The sequence below is a fragment of the Phyllopteryx taeniolatus genome, chromosome 8 (genome assembly GCF_024500385.1).
Source record: "Phyllopteryx taeniolatus isolate TA_2022b chromosome 8, UOR_Ptae_1.2, whole genome shotgun sequence".
Lineage (NCBI taxonomy): Eukaryota > Metazoa > Chordata > Actinopteri > Syngnathiformes > Syngnathidae > Phyllopteryx > Phyllopteryx taeniolatus.
The window spans coordinates 8,194,684-8,217,500 of record NC_084509.1 but is presented as its reverse complement, the minus strand read 5'-3'; the positions used below and the strand labels follow the sequence as shown (position 1 = coordinate 8,217,500).

Here is a 22,817-nt window from a genome sequence, read left to right as displayed (position 1 = left end):
ACCGAACTACAACATCGATTTCACCTTAAAGAAAAAGAGTAACAGACCGTCGTTGTCAGGAGATTGTGCGTCACGGAAAACTAAGAAGCTATTACTTTTGGGGTAATGTTTATTTCAGCATTACTTGGTCAAGGTTATTAAAGAATAATGTACTAAGTTAATGTGCCAATGAGAAAATATGTTACTCAAAAAGCCTTTCGAGAGCGAAACCACGTGACCAGAAAGCAAATATATCCCAAAGTAATGGCCTGTTAAACACTCCCCTTCTTTGGTTTGTAAAAAGTGAGGGAAAATACAGCCATTTTTTTAATCATTTATCCTGTTCAGGGTCACGAAACCTATTCAAGCTGACTTCGGCAGCAGGCAGGATAAACCCTGGACTGAATGCCAGTCAGTCACAACCTGGAAAAACCTGGAAAATAAATATGGTTAGGGATGGGAATTTGACTACATTTCATTGATGGGAAATAGGGGAAAATTCACAATCAATTTATCGATTGACATTTAGATATTACTTTTAATGGTGAAGGAATCATTCTCTCAGTTTGGTCTTCATGGCAAACACTAGTGGAGTGGCAATGCCTCTTTTCCGGTTGCACCCTGTAGTGCACTTCATTTTGCTTCAATAGCTTTGAATTGATTAATCAACAAATCAATCCCACAAAATCAGCAGACAGCCAATCAATTCAGAGCTCCATAGGTCGTTCCTAGTTGCAGAGTTGCCACTCTTTTTTTGATATTTCAACCATAATTTTCTGACATTCAACAATTTAGTCATGGTGTCAAAATCATCAGATTTTTAAGTCAGAGCTTTTTGGAATTTATCAGGGTTAAAGTAACAAAACACCAGGGATGAGTCTGAAATGTCAGCAAAACAACACTGATTTGGCGTGTTCCAAAACCAGCCTTCTTTGTGGCAGTACCGCAACTCAACCGTGGCAACAAGAGAGAGGATGGTATTTTTGATACCTTACAATATCATACCACCAACACACATTATTGAAAACAACACCGATTCTATACATTCCAGTAAATAAATACTGTACATTCCATGCTGGCTCAAGGACATTCATTCCCTTTGTGGTCTGTTTTAAAGCACAGCATAAAAGGGGCTGCTATAACAATACAAAGGCATTTGTTGCAGGCAACAAGTCTCCTTCCTAATGGTAGTCTTGACATTTACCTTGGGAAGCTGAATGCTGTGGCTGTCGCTCGCACAGAAATGATTCAACCGGCTGTCCTGAATACAGATGGATCTATTTTGATGGAGAGAGATGACTATGGCACAGGACCCGCAGATGCCTCGGGGCTGTGTGGGCCGCCTGTACCTTGATTTACCAACACATTGCCTCTGACAGGTCTGTTACTTTGAGCCATCTAGTGCCCATGTTTGACAGCCATCTAGACTTGTACATGATGGAGAGAGACAAACAAGAACAGGTACAGTAGGTTAATTGGACCGTGGAGCCTTCCGTTGTATTTTGTCCAAGTACGCAACTTGTTCTGGGGTTGACATTGAACGTCTGCCTCCACAATACAGCACTTGTATTGTAAAACCTGACTGGTTAGCGTTTTCACACAGATTCCTTTCCATTTTGCCAAGGGGTTATTTTTTAAAATGTCATGTTTAAATAAATATATTTTTAGGAAAACCAATAAAGTCGACTCGAAATGTGAACGCCACAATGTTCACAACTTGGATAATCGGAAAAATATGCCTCCAAAGTTCCACAACAACTTTGGTTGAACTTCCATCGCAATGCAAGACATCAGCATATTGTGGAGGCCTTCAGCAAATTTATCATTGCATCGTGTTTAAACTTGATGAATCTGTCATGTAGAAGATACACCACAATGTTTTATCCAGTCATTCACCAATTGCCCTGTCCAAAACCCACACTCACTCTTGCCTAAAAATGGAAAACTGGGGTCTGGGCCAACTCTGGTCAACGTTATTTTAGTGCAGCAGTGCAAAGATGCCCAGCTTTTCTATGGCATTGCATATATCTTTTTGCTGTATTTTGCACTTTGCTTGGCATTTGTATCCCACTGACACAAAAGCATCACATCGCATAGGGCAATACCTGTACAGAATAAGAATGGGTTCAGGACCGTCGGGATACAGTAACAAAGCTGCCAAGAGTGTGTGAGCTTGTGTGTTTTAACAGCTTACAGGTCAGTTGAGTAAGAGTAAGCCAGAGTGGAAAATCCAAAGATGAACATTATACATGTATAATATATGTCAACCAAATACAAAAACTGTAACAAATCTAGCCTTGACTCAATGCGCACTGCTTTTGGCCACTATTTACATTTATTGTGGAGATTTTGTGCAATTCCATCAGCTCAGACTCTTTTGCATTTTGAACGCTATTTATAATGGGGCTTTGCGATGGTCACAAATTGCAAATGCCTGAAATGTTGCTGAAGATTGAAAGCCAGAGCTGGAGGACATGTCTGTGTGGGCTTAGTTATACGTCTGTCTTACTGGAGGACCTTTTTCCACCCCCCTTCCTACTCTTGTATCTACTTTAATAAAAAAAATAATAACAAAAAAAGTGTCTTGTTTGACAAACTACAGTATTTTTAAAAACAAAAAGAAGCTGATGGCTTTTTACATCACACAGTTGACAATGTGTGGGAGATGGCCACTAATACCCCCGCGGGTGATGCAATTTGCAGTATAACGGTTTTTACTTTTTAAAATGTAGTAAATGAAAAATCAGTTCATGACCTCAACATAATCTACAGTTATGAGCAGCATAATCAATTAAAATGAAGTGTTGATTGTGTGGAATTGAGTGTTGATAGAGGCAAAATGTAGCTACAGAACTACAAGGGGACCTCGGTTTACGAGGTTCCAAAGATACAATGTTTCTTGGTTATGAATGCAAAATTAACTAGTTTGCACACCGGTATAATTGACGTCATCACGCGGCTCAAGTAGGCAGTGTCGTCCAGACCATTTTGAATTTAAAAAGGCATCTCCCATTCCCAGACGATCATATAAAACAAATGATTGTACATTTTCTCAAAAGTCGATCGTGGATATTTAATGCCTATACCTTGTTCAGGCAATTATCTATTATACAAAACTATGCAAGTCATTGTCTGTTTTTTTGTTATGTTAATTGACTTGCTCACATAGGTTATAAATTATTACAAATTAAAAGACGGGACTGCTGGTCTGTCAATGGAAGGAATACGCCCTTGCTCACAACAGCTTTTCACCTTTAAATAACCTTTGGGATTGCATGCTCAATTTATTGTTTTCTGATATGTGAGACTTGAAGAAGACCTAGGATTAGGTCCCAGGGAAACATTTCTACATAGGATCCAAAGGAGTCTACGCCAGGGAAAAAAATAATAATTAAATGCCATGGCTGTCTCCAGGACTTGGACATGGTAGCATGGTAGGACACTGTTGCTCTCCTTGCTGTCACCCAAGCAACAGCATAAAGGTGTCTTTAAAGCTACGAGACAGCTGACACCATCAAAAGCAATAAAACATATGGTGCACTGACAGCACATGAATCATTGCCCGTCTGCACAGGCTATAGTTTATCCTGAAAGCTTTTTGTTTATATCTTTGACTCGCTGACAATGTCAAGACCAACAAAGGAAACAGGGGAATGAAAAACTGAAAAATCACACAGCTGGGGAATAAATCAACTTGTGCTATTCACTTTATGGTGACAAGATTATTTAGTCTTCAATCAATCATGGGAGTTTAGTGTACAATTTATGGTACATCAGTCTAATTTCAGCCGGGAGACAGGATTCAGTCACCAGAAGCAATAACACTGACATGGAAAACATAGCAGTCCTTCAACGTTAGTGTAAAAACACTAACATTGAAGGACTGCATCAGCAAACTTTGCAGTGTTGAGAAATCAGCTGATATTTTATGGTAGCACATACTGTTTCATTGTGAATATCTATTGTCTGTTTTAAGTGCATCAACTGTAGCTGCCAGCTTGTCCTCATTTAGAATTAAGTGACTATTCCACAGAAGCTCTTTACACTGAGGGCAGCTTAGAGGTTTTTATTTGCACTGGCTGCTGTGAACCTTAGCTCTGTTGATACTAGAGGTAAGCGTAGAGCTCGTCAGCTCATAAGCTGGGTGACAAAAGATTGTCTGCCTGCTGGGCCAACACCCAAAGGTATCACTTCCTCGGTCCAGATACGACCTTACTCTCCGTTAGCAGACAGAGGTTGAAAATAGCTGAAATCACACAAAAACTTGGTCAACTAAAGAGTTGTTATTTTAATGCAGCAGTGAAAAAAAGTTGCCGAGCTTTTCTGTAGCTTTGCATTTTAGAAAAGATAGTTTCATTGTGCAGAGCTATTGCGTTTTTTAAAGTTCATCAACTGCAGCTGCCAGTTTGTCGTGAGTAGGAATTAGCTGCACATCCCAGAGAAACGCCTTACGCTGAGGGCAGCTTAGTCCTTTTTATCTCCATTGGCTGCTCTGGACCTCTGCCTGGTTGATACTAAAGGTATGAGTATAGTTTGTCAGCCCATAAGCTGGGTGACAAAAGACTGTCTGACTGCTGGGCCAAAGGTCACATCACCATCCATTAGTAGACAGAGGTTGACAATAGTGGCTGCGGAAATATGCCTACCGAGACTCCTTCACTTGGGTTGGCAGCGTTGTCTTCACCTGTTAGTTTAAGAAAAAAAATGTACATCGTGGAAATTAGACTGTCTGAGATCAACTTGGTTTTCTGGACATTTCTGGATAAATTGCCACCGCAACAGCCTGAATTTGCTTCAAGATTCCATCCCTGCAACTGGCAAACTAACACTTTTCTCATGCAAGTTAAGCTTTTGAAGGGAGAATCCACGTTCTAAGCACTTGAAAGTATTCCTACTTGGCACTACAAACTGTATCTAGTTAACACGTGAAATGAAAACTGTATCGAACCAGTCTCTACTTTTCCTTAGCTTCCTTCTGTCAGTCAACAGTTTAATTTCCAGTGCAGGATCAGCCAAGCCAATAGATGATGACCTCAGCTCCACTCTCAGTCTTCATACTCTGAATCACAGACAAAGATAATGTAATTGTCAATTTAAACTTCTAAGACTACTTGTCAATAAGCTAGGACAGTGCTACACCTTTACCCAATGCAACATTTAGACAACCAAGATTTCAGACTTTAGATGACAGAGTTATTCCTCCATGTGTAAATATTAATTACAAACTTGCACTCTTTTTTATGAAGGTCATTCTGACCCTCCTTTCCCGAGACAGCCATATTGTACAGTCTACTTTCTAGGCAGGATGAATGGTGAAGAGGGATTAATGTTTATCAGCATGTGCATCCTACTTAAACACTTCCCGCTTATCACACCAAATAAATTCTGGCATTGTTAATGTGTTAGATCTCAGGGCATGATGACTTTGCTAAAAAGGACAAGGAAGATGAATTAGGCTCTTATTTGGAAGAGATAAAGAACTCCCAACACACTTTACTGACCTCTAGAGATTTAGATCGCCTTCTAAAATTTGCTTAATTATAGCCTGTCAAATGATTGAATGAGGCTCAAGTGCCAAATGCCCATCTGTTCTCTGCTATTGTAGTCCCAAAAACATGACAAATTCAGTGGAAGACAAAGCATTAAATGACTCAAGACAATTGTTTTTACTGATCTAATGAGAGAAAACAGAGTTGAGATAGAAGACTCCATAATGGTTAAAAACAAACCCATCAATGTGGACTGTAAAGGTGTGTGATGAGGGCACAGCACTGTGACAGTTCTCAGAAGCAGGGCTGATAAGACCAAAGCCTGATCATCAGAATTTCCATTTTCATGATAAGAGAAGTTGTACGATGAAGAAATGAATGATGTAGATAGATAAGTGATAGAGGTGCGATACTTTGGGATGAATCAACCCCCTGTCCAAACTAATATTAAGAAATTTCATTATTTCATTTTTTTTTTTAATTTCCGGACTCTGAAAGGCAGTAATGAAGTCAAATCACTGTTGTCCAAGTTTCCTGTGTGAGATCAAATAGCCACTGAGCCTTAAAAGTTCATGGAAGCACTGGCCATTTTATCCCCTATCTGGTCCATCTCATAAACAGATTAGTATCGACTGAACATCTATAAATGGAACCTACTCTGGGTGTTTAATGACAGAAGGCATTTTCTTAAAGGGGACACTTACTGTAGCAGGCAACCTTCCTGGGAAGCACTGGCTGATTTAAGACCACAGGGACCACAAGAAAAAGGACAACTGAGCAGTTTTTTTCTGCATATTCCATCGTGGGCCTCAGGTGAGTGTTTACCAGAATACGTGTCTCCATTTACAGCCTTTTTCATTCAGCACAATCTAGGCCAAACCACAAGGAGAAAACAAAAAAGAAAAACTATTATGGGTGGAGGACATGAATATTGAGTTGGCGCTCACTGAAGGGAGGGAAAAAAACTTTTGGCTGTCCGAGTGATGGAGTGCTGCCGTGCAACACTGTGCACACTGACTGAAACTAGATGTAATTAACAAGAAAAATATCTCCTCTATTCCGACTCTGAGAGCGAGAGTGTCTGATAGGAATGCTGTCCCAAACCGGCATAATCACAGCTCATTTTGTGCAGAAACCCGGATTGAGACAGAGGCAGATAAGTATGATAAGGTTCTTGCTAGACTAATGAGCGCAGAGCGGCCCGCCACAGTTCAAGTTTGAAAGCCGCCAGCTTGACTTTTGCTCTTTCCACTTACTGGCAGGCACTTAGATATCTAAAAGTTATCTAAATACGAAATTTCCCCAGCTGCAACATACCTCTCGATGATGTCTGCGATGACACAAGCAAATAACTGCAGGCCCTCTGGAAGCTGCAGAGCCACTGGAATGAGAAGAACATGCAAACAAAAAAAAGAAATTATGTACTTGTGTTTTGAGGAAAGGCAACCCGATATCAAGTAAATGTGAGGCAGCAAAGCTATTCATAGTCCAGTGTGCACCACTGGCAGGGAATAATGACATTTCACAGCAATTTCCCCTCTGCTACACTAGCGATGTTGGTATATTTTACAGGCTGGTGGAAAAATTGTGTGAACCAATAGCCACAGCTTTATCTTAAGGCTTCTTCTTCCCCCGTCACTCCGTGCCTGCTAGTTTGGGCGACCACTATGCTTTTTTTTTTTTTTTCCATCTGTCCAATCATAAACCCTAATTTTGTTCTCACATCCATGGGCTGGATTTGTCCTTTCACTCACTTGCAAATACAGTATAGGCCACATTGTCGCTATTTTATTCAAGCCCCAAAGCAAACGTTAAATATGGATGAACTGATTGATAAACTACTGATGCTCCTACTGATGGTTTCACATGCTTACAAATGAGGCCATCCCATCTCCTGGTGCGCCGCCCAGACTAAGAGGAACCAATAATAAAAAACATTATTCCTGGTTTCATGTTACCGTCAAGAGACAGAATTTAATAAAGCAGCCAAACCACCTTGGCCGTCATCATCGTCTGCATCCTGACAGCAGGCGGTGAATCACTGCTCTTTCTGCATGCATACTAATTTAAGGAAGGATTACACAAATGATGACTGTGTGCAAATCCTGCAAGATTTGCTCATGTAAATGTGGGGACAAGTGATGCATGAAAAGGGGGGGGGGGGGGGGCACCTCTAAAAGACAGCTGGCATCTTGAGAAGAAATACGTTGAAAGCAGGTTAAGATTTTAATAAATGTGACGTCTATAAAGCTCTCAGCATCACAAGTTGCAACATGGGGACAATAGGAGTGACCAAACATAAAAATAATTACAATAGACACCTAGTGGACACATGAGGTGGTACCTATACAACTGGAAATTTTACTCTAAAACATTGGAAAGCAATACCAATGACTCTGGTCCTGGCTGCTCAATTAAATGTGGCAAAGTTACAACAGTAAGAATGCAATTAAGTCCAGATGTGTCATTTCTTTTAAGACTATGTTGTTGTTGTTTTACACGTACGACAGATGAAAATGTTAAAAAGTCAAAAGTATAAAGTTTCCTCATATTCAGCATACCTCCTACTCTGTTATGCTTGTTAAAGGTACACTTATCCGAGGAAGTCGAGATGTGTCAGTACGGAGTTCATTACAGGTAGTGTGGTATTAAGTGCAGTCAATGATAAAATGGTTACAATTTCATCTGTTGTCATCTGCACAGATCTTATGCCATACGTAACAGTACATACCATCGTCGATATAAACTGTTACCAAACATCCTAATATAGGATTATGGTTTGTTATTTGTTGACTCGAGTACAGTTTGTGAATTTGAAGCATTTTTTCCGTGGCCTAATAACACCCAGTACAGTAAAACATCGTTTTGTACTTGTTCTGTGGCCTAAAAACTCCCAGTACAGTACAAAACTATTGTAAATAAAAATAAAAAGCTTGAAAATATTTGAAAAGTTTTAGAGCGTCCGCCTCACAGTTCTGAGGACCGGGGTTCAATCCCCGGCCCCGCCTGTGTGGAGTTTGGATGTTCTCCCTGCGTGGGTTTTCTCCGGGCACTCTGCTTTCCAAAGTCTACCACCAACTGTCCCTCCAAATTCCTTTCTTGGATGCCGTACTTACCCATATTACTTCTTCATCAGCCCTGTTTCCTTCACCTACAGCTCCATTACAATCTGCACCAATCACGACTCTCTCTCTCTGTCTGGGATGCTCAGAACTACTTCGTCTAGCTCCTTCCAGAATTTCTCTTTCACCTCTAGGTCACATCCTACCTGTGGGGCATAGCCGCTAATCACATTATACATAACACCGTCAATTTCAAGTTTCAGCCTCATCACTCGATCTGATACTCTTTTCACCTCCAAGACATTCTTAGCCAACTCTTCCTTTAAAATAACCCCTACTCAATTTCTCTTCCCATCTACACCATGGTAAAATAATTTAAACCCTGCCCCTAAACATCTAGCCTTACTGCCTTTACACCTGGTCTCCAGGATACACAATATATCAGCCTTTCTCCTAATCATCATGTCAACCAACTCCCGAAATTGATCTGTCATAGTTCCAACATTCAAAGTCCCCACATTCAATTCTACGCTCTGTGCTTTCCTCTTCTCTTTCTGATTAAAAACCCGCTTTCCACCTCTCCTTTGTCTTCGACCCACAGTAGCTGAATTTCCACCGGCGCCCTGCAGGTTAACGGTGCCGGGGCCGAACATTGTTAACCCGGGCCACGACCGATCCAGTATGGAATACATTTTGATGGATAACAACTGCCAATAATTCAAATACTCATATCAGTAAGATTCATTGATTTTCAAAAGCAAGTTGGCCATTTATCATTAATGATAAAATTATATGAAAATAGTGGTGTGAAAAAGTGTTTGCCCCCTTCCTGATTTATTTTTTTGCATGTTTGTTGCACTCAAATATTAAATTAATTAAACACAAAACGCACTTTTTAAATGGCTTTTATTATTAAGGGAGAAAAAAATGGCCTTGTGTGAAAAAGAGATTGGGCTCCCTGTTAAAACATAACTGTGGTTTATCATACCAGAGTTAAATTTCTGTAACCACACCCAGGCCTGATACTGCCACATGTGTTCTCAATCAAGAAATCACTTAAATAGGACCTGCCTGACAAAGGGAAGTAGAACAAAAAATCCTCATACCTAGACATCATGCAGATATCTAAAGAAATTCAGGAACAAATGTGAAAGAAAGTAATTGAGATCTATCAGTGTGGAAAAGGTTATAAAGCCTTTTCTAAAGCTTTGGAACTCTAGCAAACTACAGTGAGAGCCATTATCAACAAATGGTGAAAACGTAGAACAGTGATAAACCTTCCCAGGAGTGGCCGGCCGACCAGAATTACCCCAAGTGTGGAGCAATGACTCATTCAAGAGGTCACTAAAGACCCCACAACAACATCCAAAGAACTGCAGGCCTCACTTGCCTCAGTTAAGGTCAGTGTTCAAAAATGGCCTGCATGGCAGAGTTTGAAGACAAAAACCACTGCTAAGCAAAAAGAACACTAAGGCTCGTCTCATTTTGCCAGAAGACATCTTGATTAAACCCAACACTTTGGGGAAAATATTCTGTGGTCTGACGAGACAAAAGTTTAACTTTTTGGAAGGTGTGTGTCCCATTACATCTGCCGTAAAAGTAACACTGCATTTCAGAAAAGGAACATCATACCAACAGTAAAATATGGTGGCAGTAGTGTGATGGTCTGGGGCTGTTTTGCTACTTCAGGACCTGGAAGACTTGCTGTGGTAAATGGAACCATGAATTCTGCTGTCTTCCAAAAAATCCTGACGGAGAATATCTGGCCTTCTGTTCGTGACCTCAAGCTGAAACAAACTTGAGTTCTGCAGCAGGACAATGATCCTGTACATACAAGCAAGTCCACCTCTGAATGGCTGAAGAAAAATGAAATGAAGACTTTGGAGTGGCCGAGCCAAATTCCTGACTTGAATCCTATTGAGATGCTGTGGTATGACCTTAAAAAGGTGGTTTATGCTCGAAAACCCTCCAATGTGGCTGAATTAGAGCAATTCTGCAAAGATGAGTGTGCCAAAATTTCTCCACAGTGAGACTCATTCGAAGTTATTGCAAATGCTTTATTGCAGTTGTTGCTGCTATGGATGGCCCAACCAGTTATTAGGTTTAGGGGGCAATCACTTTTTCACACAGGGCCATGTAGGTTTGGATTTTTTTTTTCTCCCATAATAAAAAAAATAATAATTTGCAGTTTGTGTTTACTTGTATTGTCTTTGACTAATATTTAAATTTGTTTGAAGATCGGAAACATTTAAGTGTGACGGGAAGGGGGAAAACACTTTTTCACACCCACTGTATGTCTGCAACTGCTCGGCATAACTTCTTTTAAGCATCATGTCTGCTTGTATCTTTTCAGTTTTACCATTTTCATGGTCAAACCTGTGGAAAAGAAAGAAGTTCTTGGATTGTTCAACCAAAGAAACGTGTTGGGCTGAATCCAAGATATAAGCAGATATCGAGGCAACACAACGGCTGAACAGATAATACAGCATCCATGAGGACAGAAAATGGACAGCAGAGAAGGCTCAGTACGAATAAGATCTTCCACCGCACATGCTTCAGCGAGGTCAAAGGTTTCCTCCACCGAGGCTGCAGCTGTAAAAGCACGAGCAAAAGCAGAGGCAGCCAAAGCACGTCTGTCTTATGCACAAAAAGAAATGACACTCAAGGTAGAAAAAGCACAACTTGAGGCAAAGATGGATATACTCTCACTGCAGGAAGAAGCAGCAGCAGCTCTAGCCGAAGCAAATGTCCTGGAAGCAGCTGTTGAAGGCAGTGTTCGAAGCAGCACAGATCTCCACCTCCAGCAGTTGTTTGAACCACCAGTTGACACATTAGAGCGCACAAAAGAATACATAGCCAGTCAGGTTGAACCACTACTCCAACAGCCATTGACATGGAATGAAACGCAGCGTTACGAATCACCAACTGTGTATTCCAGTCAACAACCACATCTCCAGACAGGGCACAGTAAACCTCGGGATGGCTTTGTTTCCATACCACATAAAAGCACAACACTTGCACAGTCACGGGCCACTCCTGCCAGCGGCTTATATTCAAACAACATGCAAGACAATCATCAAGCTTACACAGCAAGCTACAGCTCATCTCATCATCTGGCGTCCAGCCATATAACTCATCAGTCTATCCATGACAAAGTGAAAGCGGCTGACTTTGCAAGATATTTAGCTCATCGTGAGCTAGTCTCAACAAGCCTGATAAAGTTCAATGATCAGCCATGCAGTTACAGGGCATGGAAACAGTCCTTCATGAATGCAATCAGGGACTTGAACATGACATCCAGTGAAGAGATGGATTTGTTGGTTATGTGGCTGGGAAAGGAGTCAGCTGAGCATGCCAAACGTATCAGGGCTGTTCATGTGAACTCAGCAGACAGAGGACTAAGAAGAATATGGGACAGATTGGAAACCTGCTACGGCGCACCTGAAATGGTGGAGGATTCATTGTTTCAACGAATCAATAGCTTCCCCAAAATCTCCAACAGCGATTATTTAAAGCTCCATCAGCTGAGTGACTTCCTCATAGAATTGAAGGCAGTCAAGGCAGATGGAGACCTGCCTGGGCTTACATATTTGGACACAGCACGAGGGATAAACCCCTTGGTTCAGAAGTTACCGTTCAACCTGCAAGAAAAGTGGCTCACTGTTGGAACAAACTACAAATTACAACACCATGTATCCTTTCCACCTTTTGATGTTTTTGTCGACTTCATTGAAAAACAAGCTAGAATTAGAAATGACCCAGGATTTAAATTCAAAGCTGAAATTGACACCTCAAAAGCAGACAGAACCCAACAGAGGCTGATCCACCACAATGAAGTACACAAGACCAATGTCCTGACTTTTGCTTCTCCTACTGCTGACAAACCACACTTTAAGGCTGATGATACTAAGAAACAGTGCCCCATTCATAAAACACCTCATCTGCTCCGAAAATGTCGGACCTTCCGTAAAAAGCCATTGGAGCAACGCAAAGCATTTCTGAAAAAGAATGCGATGTGTTTTAAGTGCACATCTACCCAACACAATGCAAAGAATTGTAAATTTATTATTAAGTGCACTGAATGTGACAGTGACAAGCACATTTCTGCACTTCATCCTGGACCAGCACCAGGGATCCAGCAACCAACCCACCCTACACAGCATGGGTGGGAGCAAAACCCAGAACCTTCTGCAGAAGTCAATGCTAGCTATACAGAGGTATGTGGTGGTGATCAGAGCGATAATTCATGCTCAAAGATTTGCCTTGTTAAAGTATATCCCAGTGGCCGTCCTGACAAAGTCTTGAAGGTTTACGCAATCATTGACGAGCAGAGCAATAAATCCCTCGCGCGTTCTGAGTTCTTTGATGTCTTTAACATTAAAGGCCCTTCAGCTTCATATTACCTCTGCACCTGCTCTGGAGTGACAGAAACCAGAGGGAGAAGGGCTTTAAACTACACAATTGAATCCATGGATGGAAAAGTGTGCCTTTCCTTACCAAGCCTGCTAGAATGTGAGGATATCCCCAACAACAGATCAGAAATTCCAACACCTAATGCTGCAGCCAACCATACTCACCTTAAATCAGTTGCTTACCACATCCCCGCACTGGATCCAAATGCATCCATCATGCTTCTCCTTGGGCGAGATATCATCTCAGTGCACAAAGTGCGCAAGCAAGTGGAGGGTCCACGTGATGCTCCCTACGCTCAGAAACTTGATCTAGGATGGGTGATAGTTGGAAACGTATGCCTAAGAGGTGTTCAGAAAACTGCCGCAGTGAGTGCTTCTACTTGAAGAAGGTCCATGTCTTTGGGAACTGTCCCTCCCCTGCAGTGGCCATCTCCCATTTTAAAGATGTCCGTGAAGAATGCTGAACTTGATGTCAAGCAGTTTGCCAACCGTGACGTTTATGAAGATAAGTTAGATTCACTCCTCCCAGTTGAGGCCGCAGCGGAGCTGCTCAAGGACACGACGTTCTGTCAGACTCGAACTTAAGGCTTCACAAATGTGCCTCAAACAAAAGAGAAGTTATGAATGCATGTCCATCTCAGGACCATGCCACTGCTCTTCTAACTCACATCGGTCACTTCTTTCAGAAAAATCTTGCAGTAAAATGTAATGCCTGCAAAGGCTGGCATCGCTGCCACACAGCAACGACTGTTGCAGAACTTGCACAAGCTAAGAGAACCATCATACGTGCAGTTCAAGAGCAGATATACACTCGAGTATGCCTCTCGAATGGTGCAATAGCAAAGTCTTAGATCCTTTAACTGATGCTGATGCTCTCCTAAGAGTCATAGATAACATCAGAGAAGCTGAACTCCATTCAGAAGAGAAATCTCTCATTATTCCTGACAAGCACTATATTCCAACACTTCTGACCAGGCACAACCTTTAGGGAACACAACACCAGGGCAGACTATTCATTGAAGGTGCTGTACGAGCTATTGGCCTTTGGATTGTTGGTGGTAAAAGACAAAAAAGCAGTGTGATCAATGGATGCGTCAAATGGCGCAAACTTCATGGTTTGCTTCATACTCAAAAAATGACTTCTATTCCAACTGATCGCCTGTCGACTGAACCTCCATTCATTAGTATTGGGTTAGACATCTTTGGGTCCTAGACAGAGTCCTTACATCATACAAGAGATGGCCTTTGCACAAAGCAAATTTTGGGCAGTACAATTCATCTACACTATATGAGTGTAACAGCTGTGCACATAGAGGTTGTCGAATCAGTTGATATGTCCAGTTTCATCAATGCCCTTCAACGTTTCCTGGCTATCAGGGGCCTGGTGAAAATGACCCATTCTGAAAAAAGGAACTAATTTCCTCAGTGGATGCAACAAGCTCAAGATTCAATCTAACATCAACAACACATCCATGGAAAGGTTCCTGTCTGATCAAGGTTGCAAATGAATTTTCAATGTTCGTCAAGCAATCTCACATGGGCTGGCCAGGGAAGAGTATGATTGCTATGCCTAAATGGATCCTCAGCATAATGTTCCTGCATTTTGCAGTCTCAAAGCTGAGCACTCTCCACAATGATGGCAGAGGTGGCAGCAATCGTCAATGGCCAGGCCTCTCATACCAGTGATGACCGTCAAATATTTTCACTAGCAGCACTCCTCACTCTAAAGGTTAGTCCCTCTACTAATCCTGTTTGTGACTGGGTCAAAGTCCTCCACAACCAGCAATGGCACCAAGTCTAGGATTTGGCTCAAACCTTTTGGGACAGATGAAGAAAGTGGTAATCACCCTACCATAACCTACTGCCTGGAAGTAATAATAATAATGCATTACACTTACAGCGGCTGAAATAAGTATTTAACACGTCACCATTTTTATCACTAAATGTATTTCCAAAGGTGCTATTGACATGAAAATTTCACCAGATGTTGGGAACAACCCAAGTAATCCATATATACAAGGAAAGTTGAACAAATAAGCTCAGAAATTAAGTTGTGTGTGTAATAATGTGAAATGACACAGGGGAAAAAAGTATTGAACATGCCAACTGGTATTTATTTAATACTTTGGACAAAAGCCTTTGTTTGCAATGACATCTTAAAGACGCCTCCTAACCAACTTAAGAGAAACGTCCAGCCTTCAGGACTAATTACATACCGCTAGCATATGGCAGTTTGAAAGGTAAAGCTTGAAGTCTCCAGAAAGGACAGGAACAATGTTCCTGTGGCCAGTCACAGAGACGGTCCTGCTTATTTGGCCAGAATCCATAGTATCCGTTTTGACAGTTGGGTAGTGGTGATTGATGTCAGGCAGGGAGTGCTCTGTTATGTTTGTTAAAGGAACAGTTCCACTTTAAGACAGCGAGGAAGTAGAGATGTGTTGGAACATAGAAGTTTTCACCTTTGGTCAATTAGTCACATCTTATGTCATACGAAGCACGGTCTTTATGTACTGCTACCTAACTTCTTAATACAGTGGTACGCTTGACTTGCGACTGTCCCAACTTACAAGTTTTTCGAGCCGTCGCTTAGTCAATTTTGTGCTTTGTGTTGCTAGAACATTTGTGACCAGCAGGTCCACTTCAGGCATTTCACATCTAGATGGCGGCAGAGAAGTTCACAACAGCCCGCCACCATCAGTTCACGTGTTTAAGCTTGCAGTAAAGTGAAAGTATCTGTTGTCTTTTCCGCAGGTATTTTTGAACAATTTCTATTTTCTAAGCATGGGTCGAGAGAACGTGAGTGCTGAGAAGATGTGGATGATGTCCAATGAATTACAGCTTCAAATCATAGAAAAACATGCACAAGATGTGTGTGTAGTCCACTTGGCGAAGCAGTGCGAGCATAGCACTTCTCCTATATATACTACATTGAAGCAGATGGAGTCGGAAAAGGCTATAATAGCAACAAAGTGTGTTAAAATAATATTTAAGTTGTGGGCCAACATCCATGAAAAGCTGATGAAAGTGAGAAAGGCGTGACGAAAAAGGCAAAGATGAAGTTCAGTGAAAGTGGAAAAAAATGTAGCTATTAATAAAATATTGGTGAGTTCGTTACATTCTATTTCATTATATTATTATTGTATGTTTTTATACAGTACAGTACTTTTTTTATTAAAAAATACATTTCAGAAAGATTTTGGTATTTCTTGGGGTTTTGTAACGGGGTTAATGGCTTTTCCATTAGTTGAATTAAGGCAACTGTGCTGTTCTGGTTTGATGAAGACATTTCACCTTTATTCCAAAAGGCTTTTTCAACTCTAAATTTCTGGTGTGGAGTCCCTCTTTCTATGCTTATGTGGGTGTGTTCCCTGGGGTTGGTCAACAATAGGGCATTGTTGTTGTTGCCTAGTGTGGTTAGTGAAACATGCAAACCAATTAGTCATACACTCGTCCTGTGGAAAAACAGCTCGTTCGGCCAGTCTTACCATTGGTGATTTTCGGGGGGTAGATGTCTTGACATTGTTATAAAAAGACGAAAGGAGATACCGCAAACATCCTCCTCTGTTCAGAGACGGCTTTTACAGTTTGATATAGAATTAGAATCACTTTATTCGCCCAATGCATCAAGTAGAAACACAGGAATTTAACTTGGCAAACAACAAATAAAATAATTAAAAACAGGACTAAACAGACAGCTAGACAATGAATACACATTAGCTGCATGTACAGATTATTTATACACAGTCCACAAGTAGTGCAACGTGATTCAAATTTAAAAGCTGTTGATGAGATTTTAGATAACCAAAATAAATATAAAAATAAATGAAAATAAAATAAAAATAGCCCTACTCACATGTATTAAGTAGAGACTTATGGGGGATTAAGGATGTTGTTCAGTTCGTGCTTCCTTCCGGGGGGTTCAATGGGGTGGGTGTCGGTGCCTAGGGTGGGAGGGATCAGCAGCGATTTTCCGTGCCCTCTTCTTAGATGGCTTCTGTCAACTGTTTAGAGACGGCTTGTCAACTGTTTAGCGATCGCTTTTCTAGTTTGACATACTGTTCTGTCAAACTAGAAAAGCTCTCTCTAAACAGAGGAGATTTGTGGTATCACCTATTGGCTGCCTATAACAATGTCCCAGAGAACCACTCATTTAACAGGAAAGGTGGCCCTAACTAGCTGTTCTGCTACAAGACGAGTGAACGACTGATTGGTATGCGGGATGGCTGTTTCACTAACCAACAACAACACCCTATTTTTAGACGACCCCCAGGGGGACACACCCGCCAAGGCATAGATAGGGAAGCTCCACACCTAAAATTTAGAACTGATGAAGCCTTTTGGATGAAAGGTGAAACATCTTCAACAAGCGACAAGAGTCCAGTTGCCTTGATTCAACTTTTGCGGATTATCACGGCCTGGATCACTGAGAACCTATACAGAAATATTGCCGGATATTTCCATTCAAGGAAAGTTGATTTGAGATACAAGTGATGTGAGTTAAGAGTATGATCACAGAATAGATTAAACTCGTAAATCAAGGTATCATTGTATATGTTATTGGTATTTATTATTTGTTGACTAACGTGTAGTTAGTTTAATTTGATGCCAAAAATGCAGTTAAGCTAAATGTTCAGTTTTCATTTTGTGAAGTGGGTGCTCGATAGCTATCAAGTCTTGGGTATTAGGAGGGGGTAATTTGTTTTGTTTACTGTTTAAGTCCATTGTACAACAAAATGCAGTACAAGACAACCTGGATAACTTAATGCAGGATATAAAAAAATAGGCAAAGATATAAGTCAATTTATTTAATATACAAATAAACAATTAACCAATAAAGATACAATATAATTAATCATTTGGAGTTAACTATGAGTCATTTTCATCATTGCTAAGTGTTTATATACAATTACACTTTGTGTGTGTTTGCAACTGTTGTGCATACCTTTATATCAAGTATTCTTTCCGCTTGTGTGTTTTATTTGAATGCTTTCTAATCAATAAACCTGTGCACAAGAAGTTCTCAGAGTGTTTAATCAAGGAAAAGTGTTAGGGTAAAGCCAAGATATTAGTACATAAAGGCTGGCACATCACCACTTCCATTTCTTTGTCAAAGAGCGAATAGTTTTATTCAGTCATAATATATAGCTATGAACTACTTTGGCAATTACTTATACAGAAGAGTTAAAGCTTTCATGGAGTTGACTGTTTGAGTCCGGAACAAATTTTTGGTGGGAAAACTATTCCACAGTGCGGCCAGCATCCTAGAATGGACTGCGTTGGAGGTTGTGTGGTATAAAAACTAAATATGAGAAAGTAAAGTAAGCACAAATGGAAACAATTTATTCATAATATCGTAGCCCAGGGATTAAGATTGTATGTTTATTTTTTTTCACGTTATGACAATTGCAAAGCTTTTTTGAAGTAACCTCAACATTGACCTGTTTTCTCACTCATTGCAGAGCGCTGGATTTGATAAAAAACAAACAAACAAATAAATAAATTCTGCGAAAAGACTAGTATGTGACATGATATAGAGCGAACATTATGCATTGTGTAACCAAGCTTAATGGAAAAGCATACTCCCTAAATGCATGCAGAACAGGATTTGGGATTGTTTAAAGAGGGATCTGTGATTGTTGTCTGGAACTGTGTGATGTAAGGAGATTCTTAGAATTTGTTGGTTTTCAGATGGATACAATATAGTACATTACACACATTAGCAGGGACTCAGTAACTTGCTTGAGTTAAATTTTCCATCCATCCATTCTCTACCGCTTATCCGGGTCGGGTCGCGGGGGCAGTAGCTTCAGCAGGGACGCCCAGACTACCCTCTCCCCAGCCACTTCATCCAGCTCTTCCGGGGGGATCCCGAGGCGTTCCCAGGCCAGCCGAAGGATGTAGTCTCTCCAGCGCGTCCTGGGTCGTCCCCGGGGTCTCCTCCCGGTGGGACATGCCCGGAACACCTCACCAGGGAGGCGTCCGGGAGGCATCCGAATCAGATGCCCCAGCCACCTCATCTGGCTCCTCTCAATGCGGAGGAGTAGCGGCTCTACTCTGAGATCCTCCCGGATGACCGAGCTTCTCACCCTATCTCTAAGGGAGAGCCCGGTTAAATTTTAAAACAGCATTTCCAAAGGTGCATAAAAAAGACCCTTACATCACCTCTGTAATGAACCTCAGCTCACTAAATCCATCAATGTGACTACTTTAAAATGAGCGACAGCCACTGCAGCGCACCACTGCTGTCACATGCCAAAGTCTGTACATTTTCAAAGACTGGCAGAGGCAGCATTAAACAATAAAAGTATGAGATGGAGTGACGGATGGAGCTGAGCCAAAAGCAGGGGTGGGAGTGCTCTGTATCGCCGAAAAGGTTTAGGGGTCACAGGCAGACAGTGAGAGACAGGTCATTACACAAGAAAGGGCGGTTTTATTAGTGGAGAAAGGTTTCAGAACACACCTTAGCCACAGCTGACAGGGGCAAAGAGCCTTCTCTCTGCTGCCTCAAACAAAAAGGTGAAGAGGATACTGGAGGTGAATGGCTTCAGGTTTAATAAGAGGTTTGCAAGACTCCAATTAAGTGCCTGGTTCCAACCTCTTTTTTGGGAACCTCAACATCCAAAAACTGAGCTTTCATCGGCACATGTATCCTGGGTTAGTATTTTAGGGGAGCCAAACAACTCTCCCAAAACTCACTCTATAGCGCTCCCTGAGGGGAAAAATTTAAGAAAAAAAAAAAATCTGTCCCTAACACTAGTTTCATCGATCAACATGAAACTGGTTGGCTATGGCGCACTGTGATATGACACGCGGAAGAGTCTCAAGGACCCATGCCCAGATGAGAAAAGGAAGTCATCCACTTTGGTTTAAAGCAGCTATTTTGGGCGAATTCTAGGGCTTCTACTAGGACAATCTCCAATTAGGGAATTTGCTCAGATAAACTCCATCCTAGAAAAATGGGCAATGCTAAATTACGAAACTGTTTTGCCAACGCCATCTAATGTGGTCAGAACATGGCGTCAAAGTTCGATGATCGTTTTGAGGATTAGCTGTGAAAAGCGGGTGAGGGCCCGTTCATTGCTGCTTGCCTATTGCCATTGTCTGTGTCACATTCCCCCTCTTTGTTGGAACTAAGTAATGGGTGACAGTCACACTGATATGTTGTCACATTTACTGTACATACAGCATGAGAAACAGACAGCTACTGTCATTCCGCCGACAGAACCCGTGATGTAAACCCAAGTGGCTAGACTGCTTGCCTGCTGCAAAATACTACAGAAGCGCAAATGAGAAACTAAATTGGATTAAACTCTCAAAAAATTAATTAAATTAAACAGTATTTCATTAACAGTACAGCATGACCAGAAAACAAAGATGAATAACATGGACACACTGTGCTTGATTGTGTACTTAAACTGCATGCAAGACTAAATGAACATCACACAAAGAGAATTAAAAATGCCACGACAGATGTCAATCTGGATTCAAAACACGTTTTTGTTTAGTAAAATGGAAAATATGAAGAAATTATCTATAACAGACCCCCCCCCCCCCCCCCACACACACACACATTCAAACGGAATTCAAAACATTTTGAGATGAAAACAATCTCATCATCGCAGCTATTCTTTCCCACTATGATTTGCCCAATGGTGCATAAAAGTAAACGTAGCACATAAAATAATTGGAAGCAACTAAATGGACAATAAACAACTCTACATCATACTGCTTATTGTGTTCTAGCCCAAGGAATGCTTTAAGACAAGACTGTCAAGTGAGCTTATCATTTGGCTGCCTCTGTTGTGCAAGGACCTTGGAAAACAGAGCAACTCCCTGAGCATTCCACAAGTCTCCCTGGAAAACATGGCATGCTTTCAAGGATGTAGAGACACTTCCGGGCTGCTTCCACTTTTTGCTACGTTTGGGCTCCATCCATGTGTCACAATTAGTTCTTTGTTTTTATGTGCCAGTCTGATTTGGTAATCATATCTTTTAGGGCTGTGTGATTGTTGTAAAACATTTGTTTTGCATGCACAAAGCACAATCAGATGTTTGTTGTTGTTCACTCAATCTTTAAACCGTTAGACCCATATTGTTAAAAAACACCAAAATGTGAATACTGCCCAATATGCCAAATCCAAGACAGTAACAATATTAGATGCCCATAGTGCAGGAGTGGCTGTAAACCATGATGTATACAGTTTTCCGGAGACTTGTGAATGTCATTTAAATCTGTTAGAAGAATATAGCACACTTTAAATTTGCAAAAACCTTACATAACGGATCTGTCGTCAGTCAGGTGGGATGTGTGCACCGCTCCATCTAATACACTAACACTTTGAATGCAAGTATGCTTTTTTTTCTCAATTCTGTATGAAATAAATCCATCCATCCATCCATCCATTTTCTAGCCCTTATCCGGGTCGGGTCGCAGGGGTAGTAGCTTTAGCAGGAATGCCCAGACTTCCCTCTCCCCAGCCACTTCATCCAGCTGTTCCGGGGGGATCCTGAGGCGTTCCCAGGCCAGCCGAAGGACGTAGTCTTTCCAGCATGTCCTGGGTCGTCCCCAGGGTCTCCCATGGAGGCTGAAGAGTGTGATCCCCCTGTAGTTGGAACACACCCTCCGGTCCCCCTTCTTAAAAAGGGGGACCACCACCCCTGTCCCCGATTTCTACGCGAAGTTGCAGAGGCGTGTCAACCAGGACAGCCCCACAACATCCAGAGCCTTTAGGAACTCCGGGCGAATCTCAACCACCCCCGGGGCCTTGCAAATAAATCCAATAGAATTAATTTAATAAGAAAATTGTTATGACAAATGCATGTTTGGAGGTTAATCAATTAAAAGGGGATAGCTTGCCCAACCTTCCTTGGACCACAAACCGGGCGAATCACTTTTCACATAGACATATTGAGGACTGGCATAGAAGCAAAAAAAATAATATTCAATTGGTGCGGCACGGTAAACGACTGGTTAGCACATCTGCCTCACAGTTCTGAGGACCCGGGTTCAAATCCGGCCTCGCCTGTGTGGAGTTTGCATGCTCTCCCCGTGCCTGCGTGGGTTTTCTCCAGGTACTCCAGTTTCCTCCCACATCCCAAAAACATGCATGGTAGGTTAATTGAAGTCTCTAAATTGCCTGTAGGTGTGAATGTGAGTGCGAATGGTCATGTGATCATATGTGCCCTGCGATTGGCTGGCGACCAGTTCAGGGTGTACCCCACCTCTCGCCCACAGTCAGCTGGGATAGGCTCCAGCACGCCCTGTGACCCTAACGAGGATAAGCGGTACGGGAAATGAATGAATGAATGATTCCATTGGTACAAGTCAGCCACCGGTGGGTATTTAACTGAATCCAAACTTCAAGTGCAATATGATGTTTTAACTTCACTGGACGATGGGCTTACTCCAGCCTCTGGAGTGCGAAAGAGGAAAAGTACTTAAAGGGGATGTAAACCCACACATTTCTACAAGAATACGCTGTATGTGCCAACACTAGTCAGAAAACGGTATTCTTGTTAATATTGGATTTGTGGCATAAGAATTAAACATAAAAATTCTTCAATCTCTAGCAATCTCAGGGACCTGCCATTTAAGGCAATATCACCCTCTGCTGGTGACCAAAATGAATGTCACAACTACCCCTGCGATGGTTACATACGTCATGTGACCAAACCCAGAAAACGGCTTTGCACACTCCCTGTGTATGCTGCGGGTTGCTGACAAGATCATCTGAGCCATACACAGGGAGTCTGCTAACAACAGGTTCACACACTCCCTGTGTATGCTTCCGGGTATGGTCACATGAAGTACGCAACCATCATGGGGGAATTAACGTCACACCTACCACCTCATGAATATTGGGCCTTTGGCAAGT

General features: G+C 41.7%; 1 protein-coding gene across 3 annotated transcripts in view; it reads right to left on the bottom strand.

Annotated features, from left to right (window-relative positions):
* The window catches only part of dph1 (diphthamide biosynthesis 1), a 77,715-nt gene that overhangs the window by 50,657 nt on the left and 4,241 nt on the right, over window positions 1-22,817 (bottom strand). For all 3 annotated transcript variants that reach the window (XM_061781611.1, XM_061781612.1, XM_061781613.1), the window contains exon 3: window positions 6,786-6,849. In XM_061781611.1, the coding sequence (XP_061637595.1) occupies window positions 6,786-6,849 (64 nt within the window). The remainder of the gene's footprint in view (window positions 1-6,785; window positions 6,850-22,817) is intronic.